Source organism: Oncorhynchus mykiss, chromosome 18 (genome assembly GCF_013265735.2).
Source record: "Oncorhynchus mykiss isolate Arlee chromosome 18, USDA_OmykA_1.1, whole genome shotgun sequence".
NCBI classification, from domain to species: Eukaryota; Metazoa; Chordata; class Actinopteri; order Salmoniformes; family Salmonidae; genus Oncorhynchus; species Oncorhynchus mykiss.
This window is the reverse complement of record NC_048582.1, coordinates 56,456,331-56,469,478: the sequence shown is the minus strand read 5'-3', so window position 1 is coordinate 56,469,478 and position 13,148 is coordinate 56,456,331. Positions and strand designations below refer to the sequence as shown.

Below are 13,148 nucleotides of genomic sequence, written 5' to 3'. Positions count from 1 at the left end.
GAAGGGTAGGGAGAGATATAGAGGACAGAGAGAGAGAGAGAGTAGGGTAGAGAGATATATAGAGGACAGAGAGAGAGAGAGAGTAGGGTAGAGAGAGATATAGAGGACAGAGAGAGAGAGAGAGAGAGAGAGAGAGAGAGAGAGGGGAGAGAGAAGGGTAGGGAGAGATATAGAGGAAAGAGAGAGAGAGAGAGGGGGGAGAGAGAAGGGTAGAGAGAGATATAGAGGACAGAGAGAGAGAGAGAGAGAGAGAGAGAGAGAGAGAGAGAGAGAGAGGAGAGAGAGAGAGAGAGAGAGCGAGAGAGAGGGGAGAGAGAGAGCGAGAGAGAGGGGAGAGAAAAGGGTAGAGAGAGATATAGAGGACAGAGAGAGAGAGAGAGAGAGAGAGAGAGAGAGAGAGAGAGAGAGAGAGAGAGAGCGAGAGAGAGAGAGAGAGAGAGCCTACCTGTTTGACACGCCAGGTCCACATCTTTTTCAAAGTCCGTCTGAGAGAGAGCATGTGGAGAAGATACACAGTTAGACAGCAGTGTGTGTGTGTGTGTGTGTATTTGTATGTGTGTGTTTCCATGGTAGCTGCATGTGTGTAACATATATAGCATGGTGTTGGGGTAGCATTGGGAAACAGAAGGATCCAGACAATGATAAAGATCATAGATGAAGGTCAAAAATCACATCTGTGATAATTTAACATTCTACTCCCACTAATACAACATACAAAGGGAGAGATTCATCTCCATAGTGATGACAGACAGTCCTAGAAACCAGAGGAATGTCATCATAGATGAAACAGAAACAACGGAAAATGAGAGGAGAGGTGCTTTTGAAAGATGAACGTAACACACCCATAGACAGATCACAGTGTTTTAGGCTCACGGACAGCCCGCTCATTAGGCAGGACACCTGGGGCGACAGATTGACGAGGGAGGCCAAGTCACACCTCCAGCAACAACACATAAAACCTCACATAATTCTGCGCAAAAACAATTACAATTTCACTCAACCAGTAGCATATGGGCTTTTTGGGTGAGCGCAAATTCCGCACTGTGATAAGCAGTGGCAACTTTGTCAAAGGCAGGGGCGTAAACATATTTTGCATGTCCATTCCCTGTGCAACTCTCCAGGGTGCTGTTGGAGAGACACATCGCTGAGACGCTTCACCAACGTTCCATCAGAATAATCATCTAACATAAATCATGTAGCAGATACAGATATGATAGAAAGAGTATGTGGCCTTCTCTTTAGCCTACAGGCTGGAGATAAAATGAATGACAATGTAAAGACACGGACACTTACATCATGCAGGTTCCTCAAATCAAATGGCCTAACCCAAATGACGCCAACAAACAACATATCCTAAAATCAGGACAGGATTGAAGTAAAATGGACAATATGGTATGGACAATCACAACTGTTGTCCATGAGTTTCACCCCATTGTTAGGATCAGTGGTTTCTAGTTTGTATACGTCAATTTTTAACAAGCTGATCATAGCACAAAATAAAACACTTCCGCATTTCCCACTGTGTAAACACATTGCAAATAGGCTCAGTATACCTCCTGATAAAGTTGGGCAGCTGATTTTCAAAGCTTAAATAGTCAAATTGAATTGTCACAGGAATCAGGACTAAAAAAGCCAATGCAACGGTCTGTTTTCCAAACGGTGGGCCTACCGCATGGAAGGGCATTCATAAAATTGCATTGTGGTTGAACATGGTAGGCTACACTCCAGTAAGCATGAGCCAATGTCTTTTGGAAGTCTTTTTTTGGTACACACATTTGTGATTTCCACATCCACGGATATTGGTATTTGCTTCGGTCGGGACAACATCTGAACCAATCATAGACGTCTGTTTGGTTCAGATTTGGTACAATCCAGGCCGGCCTTGATTTCAATGTCCACGGACATAGATTTTTGGTCCGTTCCAGACCAAATCTGAACCAATCATAGACGTCCAAGCCTTGATTTGTCCCAAACACAAATGTCTATAAATGGCTTATTTTCAACTTTCATTCAGAACCAACAATATGCCTGATTTCAATATCCGGAAAATACTTACAAAATACATATTTTAAACTTCTGGAAAATACATATTTTCAACATCCAGAAAACAAGTATTTTAACATTTAATTCAGAACTGGAAATTAACCTAATTTGGAAAAGGCATCTGGAAAAGATGCCTTTTCAACGTCCTGGAAAACATGTATTTTAAACAAACAGAAAATAACTTTTCACCTTTTATTCAGAACTTAAATTTAACTTTAACACCTGGAAAACACATAGATTTTAGATGTCTTTTCAAAGTAATTTGGTTACTGGGACTATTCTAGTTTTGCGGGCAGCATTTTTTGGTCTCGCCTAGGGCAACAGAAGAGTAAGAACAGGCCCTGGTTAGATTACACCTTTCTGATAGTGCTACAGATGATTTAGAGACAGAGATTTTAGGCTAAACTGTTCTAATGGTGCTACAGATGATTTAGAGACAGAGATGTTAGGCTAAACCTTTCTAATGGTGCTACAGATGATTTAGAGACAGAGATGTTAGGCTAAACCTTTCTAATGGTGCTACAGATGATTTAGAGACAGAGATGTTAGGCTACACATTTATAATGGTGCTATAGATGATTTAGAGACAGAGATGTTAGGCTACACATTTATAATGGTGCTACAGATGATTTAGAGACAGAGATGTTAGGCTACACATTTATAATGGTGCTACAGATGATTTAGAGACAGAGATGTTAGGCTAAACCTTTCTAATGGTGCTACAGATGATTTAGAGACAGAGATGTTAGGCTAAACATTTCTAATGGTGCTACAGATGATTTAGAGACAGAGATGTTAGGCTACACATTTATAATGGTGCTACAGATGATTTAGAGACAGAGATGTTAGGCTAAACCTTTCTAATGGTGCTACAGATGATTTAGAGACAGAGATGTTAGGCTACACATTTATAATGGTGCTACAGATGATTTAGAGACAGATATTTTAGGCTAAACCTTTCTAATGGTGCTACAGATTATTTAGAGACAGAGATGTTAGGCTAAACCGTTCTAATGGTGCTACAGATGATTTAGAGACAGAGATGTTAGGCTAAACAGTTCTAATGGTGCTACAGATGATTTAGAGACAGAGATGTTAGGCTAAACCGTTCTTATGGTGCTACAGATGATTTAGAGACAGAGATGTTAGGCTACACATTTATAATGGTGCTACAGATGATTTAGAGACAGAGATGTTAGGCTACACATTTATAATGGTGCTACAGATGATTTAGAGACAGAGATGTTAGGCTACACATTTATAATGGTGCTACAGATGATTTAGAGACAGAGATGTTAGGCTAAACCTTTCTAATGGTGCTACAGATGATTTAGAGACAGATATGTTAGGCTAAACCTTTCTAATGGTGCTACAGATGATTTAGAGACAGAGATGTTAGGCTACACAATTATAATGGTGCTATAGATTATTTAGAGACAGAGATGTTAGGCTACACATTTATAATGGTGCTACAGATGATTTAGAGACAGAGATGTTAGGCTACACATTTTTAATGGTGCTACAGATGATTTAGAGACAGAGATGTTAGGCTAAACCTTTCTAATGGTGCTACAGATGATTTAGAGACAGAGATGTTAGGCTACACATTTATAATGGTGCTACAGATGATTTAGAGACAGAGATTTTAGGCTAAACCTTTCTAATGGTGCTACAGATGATTTAGAGACAGAGATGTTAGGCTAAACCTTTCTAATGGTGCTACAGATGATTTAGAGACAGAGATGTTAGGCTAAACCTTTCTAATGGTGCTACAGATGATTTAGAGACAAAGAGATGCAGACTCAAGCCCCTTATTGTCGAATCCCAAATGGCACCCTTTTCCCTACGTAGTGCAATACTTTTGACTAGAGCCCTATGGGGGTGCACCATCTAGGGTGTAGGGTGCCATTGGGCACATATACTACAGTATCTCCCTTTCTACAAAGAAGTGTGTTTGTTATCAGAATGGCTGGTAGTGACAACAGATATCTGAGCTACTCTTATAATCTTTCTATCAGTATGTGTTTAGGAGAAGAATGAGGAAAGATAATGATTTTGCTTCAAAAGAATCAAGAAGGAAGAATAGCTGATGAAAATCGAGGTCAGTGTTATTTTTTCAAGAATGCTGGTTCTAATATTGTTTTGTTTTCAAGTGAGTAAAGTGCATCCATAATTTACATGATCTTCAGCACATCATTTCAAGCACTTACTTTACCCTAGACTTGTAACTGCCATCAATCAAGAGCAAATGGCTAAACACGTTGAATGACACCTTATTGGCTATGTTGCCATTTTGTCGGTCTGCAATGGCCATCTCAAGTCACTGGTCTCTTTCAAGTTCTCTACCTTTCTCTCTTTAAACCAAACACAATCATCTTCCTCATCCCAGCATTTTGCATTCATTGCCCTCAGCTTGTCTTTTGTAACCTCCACGAGAGAATTTCCCCTCAACTCGTTAGAACAAATTGCTTGGTGAAAAAAACAACACAAATATCAGCACACAAACAGATTGATTGGATTGAATGAGGGAAAGTTCCAGTGTGTCTTTCCAAAATGGCCTCCATTAAAACCTCCCCAACTTAATGTGGCCCCTCATTGCCATGCAGACCCAGGCCATTCATCTGTCTCCTCTCTCCCCCCTTGCACCGATCTGCCTAGAATCCTCTATGGAGCCCGCTCACAAAAGCCTTTGTGTGGATATACAACTATTAGGCATTTTTGGCACGCCACAGAGAGAGACAGAGGGAGGGAGGGATAGAGAGACAGGGGAGGAAAAAGGAGGGGGGAGTGGAAGATGGAGGGAGAGGGAAAGTAAAAGAGAGAGATGGGGGGTGAAGAGGGAGGGAGAGAGGTAGAGGGAGGGGGAAAGGTAATGAAAGGGAAAAGTGGAAGAGAAAGAGAGAGCATGAGAGGGGGAGAGAAATAAAGATAATTAAAGGGACAGAAAGAGAAACAGAACATTTGAAAGAGGGAGAGAATGAATGCAGGTCTCAAAGGAGAGGAAAGCTCTTAGCACGCAAATCACACTGACTCACAAATGGCTCTCGCCTAAACAGACAAATGAGGATATAGACTCTCATCTCTCTACCCCCTCTCTCTCTCACACCCACACACAGGCTGAGTATGTAAAGTGAATCAGGTTCACCATCAGCATCATTACTAAGTACTGTTTGTCCAGGCATTATTGTGGAGGACATTCACATTAGGCCTGGGTTCAGTCAACACTGGTAACCACTTAAGCACAAGAGAACTCCAATTCACTTATGGCTGAATTATTATTGGAATAAATGCAAGAACAAAACAACATTTGGATCCCAAAACTTCCTCTGAAAACACTTCCATCTAGATATAAAAAAGCAGCATGAAACAACGTTGACTGGTGGAAGCTAAGACTATAACTCAGACATGTGGGGTCTACTGGGCCAGACGGAAGTTCAAGATCCCTTCTGTAAAAACCTACTGGCACCAATCTACATACTAATATACTGCAGCCCAGTGATTTCCAAACCTTTTCCCCAATGGACCATAAAACAACATTAGTTGTTTATGCAGGCTAATAAGATTTTTATTGAATAAATTGAAAGCCATTTCAGTATATCCACAATTTGGGAACCATTGTTGGAAACCTCGTGGCTAATGTACCAGATGTTCTATATGGCTACACACAGCATTGGCTACTTTAGGACATAGTATCTATCTACTGTGGTTGACGTACTGATTTGCTGTTGGGGTACTGGTTGTGGTTATGTCCATGGTTGTGGTTGTAAGCTTGGTTATGGGCATGGTTGAGGGTGTGGTTCATGTGCTCATGGTTCATGTGGTTGTTGTGGGGCAGGCTGTGGTAACAGCCTTGTTGGCAGCTGTGTTGACAGCCCTGGTGAGGGTGGAATGGTGGCAGGCGTGGTGACTGTTGTTGGCATGATGATGACGGGCATGGAGAAGCTCCAGTGCCAGTGCCGTAGCGCAGAGAGCCACACTGCTGCCTGCAGTAGGACATGTTCTGACACTTCTGATGCAGGGATGGTTGGAGAGATGGATGGAGAGATGTGAGAGGAGGAGAGATGAGAGTGGGGGGTATGGAGGAGAGGACACAATTCAGATGGATTAGAAACATTAATAAGAAGAGATTGTAAGTGATATGTGGGGAAGAAGAAATGATGAAGAGAATAAGAAAGAGAAGGAAAAAGACAAGGTAAAAACAGGTTGAACATGCAGGAGAGTGGATGAACATGCAAGAGAGAGAATGAACATGTAAGAGAGAGGATGAACATGTAAGAGAGAGGATGAACATGCAAGAGAGAGGATGAACATGCAAGAGAGAGGATGAACATGTAAGAGAGAGGATGAACATGCAAGAGAGAGAATGAACATGTAAGAGAGGATGAACATGCACGAGAGAGGATGAACATGTAAGAGAGAGGATGAACATGTAAGAGAGAGAATGAACATGTAAGAGAGAGGATGAACATGGAAGAGAGAGAATGAACATGCAAGAGAGAGGATGAACATGGAAGAGAGAGAATGAACATGTAAGAGAGAGGATGAACATGCAAGAGAGAGAATGAACATGTAAGAGAGAGGATGAACATGGAAGAGAGAGGATGAACATGCAAGAGAGAGGATGAACATGGAAGAGAGAGAATGAACATGTAAGAGAGAGGATGAACATGTAAGAGAGAGGATGAACATGTAAGAGAGGATGAACATACACGAGAGAGGATGAACATGCACGAGAGAGGATGAACATGTAAGAGAGGATGAACATACACGAGAGAGGATGAACATGCACGAGAGAGGATGAACATGCAAGAGAGAGGATGAACATGTAAGAGAGAGGATGAACATGCAAGGGAGAGGATGAACATGGAGGAGAGAGGATGAACATGCAGGAGAGAGGATGAACATGCAAGAGAGAGGATGAACATGAAGGAGAGAGGATGAACATGCAGGAGAGAGGATGAACATGGAGGAGAGAGGATGAACATGCAGGAGAGAGGATGAACATGAAGGAGAGAGGATGAACATGGAAAAGAGAGGATGAACATGGAAGAGAGAGGATGAACATGCAGGAGAGAGGATGCACATGCAGGAGAGAGGATGAACATGCAAGAGAGAGGATGAACATGGAAAAGAGAGGATGAACATGGAAAAGAGAGGATGAACATGAAGGAGAGAGGATGAACATGCAGGAGAGAGGATGAACATGGAGGAGAGAGGATGAACATGCAGGAGAGAGGATGAACATGAAGGAGAGAGGATGAACATGGAAAAGAGAGGATGAACATGGAAGAGAGAGGATGAACATGCAGGAGAGAGGATGCACATGCAGGAGAGAGGATGAACATGCAAGAGAGAGGATGAACATGGAGGAGAGAGGATGAACATGCAGGAGAGAGGATGAACATGCAAGAGAGAGGATGAACATGAAGGAGAGAGGATGAACATGCAGGAGAGAGGATGAACATGGAGGAGAGAGGATGAACATGCAGGAGAGAGGATGAACATGAAGGAGAGAGGATGAACATGGAAAAGAGAGGATGAACATGGAAGAGAGAGGATGAACATGCAGGAGAGAGGATGCACATGCAGGAGAGAGGATGAACATGCAAGAGAGAGGATGAACATGGAAAAGAGAGGATGAACATGGAAGAGAGAGGATGAACATGGAAGAGAGAGGATGAACATGAAAGAGAGAAGTTGAACATGTAAGAGAGAAGTTGAACATGGAAGAGAGGATAAACATGTAAGTGAGAATAGAGGGGGAGAATGGGAGGGACTAGTTACTCTAGTCTTTGGTTGTACTCTAGTCTGTATACTGATCATCTCAAAATGTCCTCCTATCCTCGCAATATGTCCCCTAACCTCTCAATATGTCCACCTATCCTCTCAAGATGTCCTCCTATCCTCTCAATATGTCCCACTAACCTCTCAATGTGTCCACCTATTCTCTCAAGATGTCCTCCTATCCTCTCAATATGTCCTCGTATCCTCTCAAAATGTCCTCCTATCCTCTCAAGATGTCCTCCTATCCTCTCAATATGTCCTCCTATCCTCTCAAGATGTCCTCCTATCCTCTCAATATGTCCTCCCATCCTCTCAATATGTCGTCCTATCCTCTCAAGATGTCCTCCTATCCTCTCAATATATCCCCATACCCTCTCAATATGTCCACCTATCCTCTCAATATGTCCTCCTATACTCTCAAGATGTCCTCCTATCCTCTCAATATGTCCCCTAACCTCTCAATATGTCCACCTATCCTCTCAAGATGTCCTCCTATCCTCTCAATATGTCTCCTATCCTCTCAATATGTCCCACTAACCTCTCAATGTGTCCACCTATCCTCTCAAGATGTCCTCCTATCCTCTCAAGATTTCCTCCTATCCTCTCAATATGTCCTCGTATCCTCTCAAAATGTCCTCCTATCCTCTCAAGATGTCCTCCTATCCTCTCAATATGTCCTCCTATCCTCTCAAGATGTCCTCCTATCCTCTCAATATATCCTCCTATCCTCTCAAGATGTCCTCCTATCCTCTCAAGATGTCCTCCTATCCTCTCAAGATGTCCTCCTATCATCGAAAGATGTCCTCCTATCCTCTCAATATGTCGTCCTATCCTCTCAATATGTCGTCCTATCCTCTCAAGATGTCCTCCTATCCTCTCAATATATCTCCATATCCTCTCAATATGTCCACCTATCCTCTCAATATGTCCCACTAACCTCTCAATGTGTCCACCTATCCTCTCAAGATGTCCTCCTATCCTCTCAAGATGTCCTCCTATCCTCTCAATATGTCATCCTATCCTCTCAAGATGTCCTCCTATCCTCTTAATGTGTCGTCCTATCCTCTCAATATGTCCTCCTATCCTCTCAAGATGTCCTCCAATCCTCTCAATATATCCCCATATCCTCTCAATATGTCCACCTATCCTCTCAATGTGTCCTGCTATCCTCTCAAGGTGTCCTCCTATCATCGAAAGATGTCCTCCTGTATTCTCAAGATGTCCTCCTATCCTCTCAATTTGTCCTCCTATCCTCTCAATATGTCCTCCTATCCTCTCAATTTGTTCTCCTATCTCTCAATATGTCCTCCTATCCTCTCAACATATCTTCCTATACTCTCAATACGTCCACCTATCCTCTCAATTTCTTCTCCTATCATCTCAAGATGTCCTCCTATCCTCTCAAGATGTCCTCATATCCTCTCAATATGTCCTTCTAACCTCTCAATATGTCCTCCTATACTCTCAATATGTTCTCCTATCCTCTCAAATTGTCCTCCTATCCTCTCAATATGTCCTCCTATCCTCTAAAGATGTCCTCCTATACTCGCAATATGTCCTCATATCCTCTCAATATGTCCTCCTATCCTCTCAAAAAATGTCCACCTGTCATCTCAATATGTCCTCCTATCCTCTCAAGATGTCCTCCTATCCTTCCAAGATGTCCTACTATATTCTCAGTACGTCCTCCTCTCCTCTCAATATGTCCTCCCATACTCTCAATATGTGTTACGGTGAGTGAATGAGGACCCAAAAGCGAACTAACTTAAACAGAGCTTCTTTAATAACCAAACAAAGGTAGGCTCAGATAGACCGGCAGATTCCGACAGGACAGGACAAGGTTACAGCAAACATGACGATAGTCTGGCTCAGGCATGAAACACAACAAACAAGAATCCGACAAGGACAGGAACAAAAACAGAGAGAGATATAGGGGACTAATCAGAGGGAAAAGGGGAACAGGTGGGAGAAGGGGTGACGAGGTAGTCAAGAGGAGACAAGGAACAGCTGGGGGAAAGCGGGGGAGAAAAGGTAACCTAATACGACCAGCAGAGGGAGACAGGGTGAAAGGAAAGGACAGAAAGACACAACATGACAATACATGACAGTACCCCCCCACTCACCGAGCGCCTCCTGGCGCACTCGAGGAGGAAACCTGGCGGCAACGGAGGAAATCCTCGATCAGCGCACGGTCCAGCACGTCCCGAGAGGGAACCCAACTCCTCTCCTCAGGACCGTACCCCTCCCAATCAATGAGGTACTGGTGACCACGGCCCCGAGGACGCATGTCCAAAATCCTGCGGACCCTGTAGATGGGTGCGCCCTCGACAAGGATGGGGGGGGGGGGGGGGGAGACGAGCGGGGGCGCGAAGAACGGGCTTAATACAGGAGACATGGAAGACCGGGTGGACGCGACGAAGGTAACGCGGAAGAAGAAGTCGAACTGCGACAGGATTAATGACCCGAGAAATACGGAACGGACCAATGAACCGCGGGGTCAACTTGCGAGAAGCCGTCTTAAGGGGAAGGTTCTGAGTAGAGAGCCAAACTCTCTGACCGCGACAATATCTAGGACTCTTAGTTCTACGCTTATTAGCAGCCCTCACAGTCTGCGTCCTATAACGGCAAAGTGCAGACCTGACCCTCTTCCAGGTGCGCTCGCAACGTTGGACAAAAGCCTGAGCGGAGGGGACGCTGGACTCGGCGAACTGAGAAGAGAACAGCGGAGGCTGGTACCCGAGGCTACTCTGAAAAGGAGATAGCCCGGTCGCAGACGAAGGAAGCGAGTTGTGGGCGTATTCTGCCCAGGGGAGCTGTTCTGACCAAGACGCAGGGTTGCGAAAAGAAAGACTGCGTAAGATGCGACCAATAGTCTGATTGGCCCGTTCTGCTTGACCGTTAGACTGGGGGTGAAAGCCGGAAGAGAGACTGACGGAAGCCCCAATCAAACGGCAAAACTCCCTCCAAAATTGAGACGTGAATTGCGGACCTCTGTCCGAAACGACGTCTGACGGAAGGCCATGAATTCTGAAAACATTCTCGATGATGATTTGTGCCGTCTCTTTAGCAGAAGGAAGCTTAGCAAGGGGAATGAAATGAGCCGCCTTAGAGAACCTATCGACAACCGTAAGAATAACAGTCTTCCCCGCTGACGAAGGCAGTCCGGTGACAAAATCTAAGGCGATGTGAGACCACGGTCGAGAGGGAATGGGAAGCGGCCTGAGACGGCCGGCAGGAGGGGAGTTACCGGACTTAGTCTGCGCGCAGACCGAACAAGCAGCCACGAAACGACGCGTGTCATGCTCCCGGGTGGGCCACCAAAAACGCTGGCGAATGGAAGCAAGCGTACCCCGAACGCCAGGGTGGCCGGCTAACTTGGCAGAGTGAGCCCACTGAAGAACGGCCAGACGAGTAGGAACGGGAACGAAAAGAAGGTTCCTAGGACAAGCGCGCGGCGACGGAGTGTGAGTGAGCGCTTGCTTTACCTGCCTCTCAATTCCCCAGACAGTCAACCCGACAACACGCCCCTCAGGGAGAATCCCCTCGGGGTCAGTGGAGGCTACTGAAGAACTGAAGAGACGAGATAAAGCATCAGGCTTGGTGTTCTTAGCGCCCGGACGATAAGAAATCACGAACTCGAAACGAGCGAAAAACAGCGCCCAACGCGCCTGACGCGCATTAAGTCGTTTGGCAGAACGGATGTACTCAAGGTTCCTATGGTCAGTCCAAACGACAAAAGGAACGGTCGCCCCCTCCAACCACTGTCGCCATTCGCCTAGGGCTAACCGGATGGCGAGCAGTTCGCGGTTTCCCACATCATAGTTACGTTCCGACGGCGACAGGCGATGAGAAAAATACGCGCATGGGTGGACCTTGTCGTCAGAGAGGGAGCGCTGAGAAAGAATGGCTCCCACGCCCACCTCTGACGCGTCAACCTCGACAACGAACTGTCTAGAGACGTCAGGTGTAACAAGGATAGGAGCGGATGTAAAACGATTCTTGAGGAGATCAAAAGCTCCCTGGGCGGAAACGGACCACTTAAAGCACGTCTTGACAGAAGTAAGGGCTGTGAGAGGAGCTGCCACCTGACCGAAATTACGGATGAAACGACGATAGAAGTTCGCGAAGCCGAGAAAGCGCTGCAGCTCGACGCGTGACTTAGGGGCGGGCCAATCAATGACAGCTTGGACCTTAGCGGGATCCATCTTAATGCCTTCAGCGGAAATAACAGAACCGAGAAATGTGACGGAGGAGGCATGAAAAGTGCACTTCTCAGCCTTCACAAAAAGACAATTCTCTAAAAGGCGCTGGAGGACACGTCGAACGTGCTGAAGATGAATCTGGAGTGACGGTGAAAAAATCAGGATATCGTCAAGGTAAACGAAAACAAAGATGTTCAGCATGTCTCTCAGGACATCATTGACTAATGCCTGAAAGACAGCTGGAGCGTTAGCGAGGCCGAAAGGAAGAACCCGGTATTCAAAGTGCCCTAACGGAGTGTTAAACGCCGTCTTCCACTCGTCCCCCTCCCTGATGCGCACGAGATGGTAAGCGTTACGAAGGTCCAACTTAGTGAAAAACCTGGCTCCCTGCAGGATCTCGAAGGCTGAAGACATAAGAGGAAGCGGATAACGATTCTTAACTGTTATGTCATTCAGCCCTCGATAATCTATGCAGGGGCGCAGAGACCCGTCCTTCTTCTTGACAAAAAAAAACCCCGCTCCGGCGGGAGAGGAGGAGGGGACTATGGTACCGGCGTCAAGAGCTACAGACAAATAATCCTCGAGAGCCTTACGTTCGGGAGCCGACAGAGAGTATAGTCTACCCCGGGGGGGAGTGGTTCCCGGAAGGAGATCAATACTACAATCATACGACCGGTGTGGAGGAAGAGAGGTGGCCCTGGACCGACTGAACACCGTGCGCAGATCGTGATATTCCTCCGGCACCCCTGTCAACTCACCAGGCTCCTCCTGTGAAGAAGAGACAGAGGAAACAGGAGGGATAGCAGACATTAAACATTTCACATGACAAGAGACGTTCCAGGAGAGGATAGAATTACTAGACCAATTAATGGAAGGATTATGACAAACTAGCCAGGGATGGCCCAAAACAACAGGTGTAAAAGGTGAACGAAAAATCAAAAAAGAAATGGTTTCGCTATGATTACCAGAAACAGTGAGGGTTAAAGGTAGCGTCTCACGCTGAATCCTGGGGAGAGGACTACCATCCAGGGCGAACAAGGCCGTGGACTCCCTTAACTGTCTGAGAGGAATGTCATGTTCCCGAGCCCAGGTCTAGTCCATAAAACAGCCCTCCGCCCC

The 13,148-nt window shown here is 45.3% G+C and overlaps 1 protein-coding gene across 1 annotated transcript in view; it reads right to left on the bottom strand.

Annotated features, from left to right (window-relative positions):
* LOC110496862 (adhesion G protein-coupled receptor B2) overlaps window positions 1-13,148 on the bottom strand; it is a 472,722-nt gene that overhangs the window by 32,113 nt on the left and 427,461 nt on the right. The window contains exon 27 of the mRNA XM_036953306.1: window positions 446-485. Coding sequence (XP_036809201.1) covers window positions 446-485 — 40 coding nt within the window. The remainder of the gene's footprint in view (window positions 1-445; window positions 486-13,148) is intronic.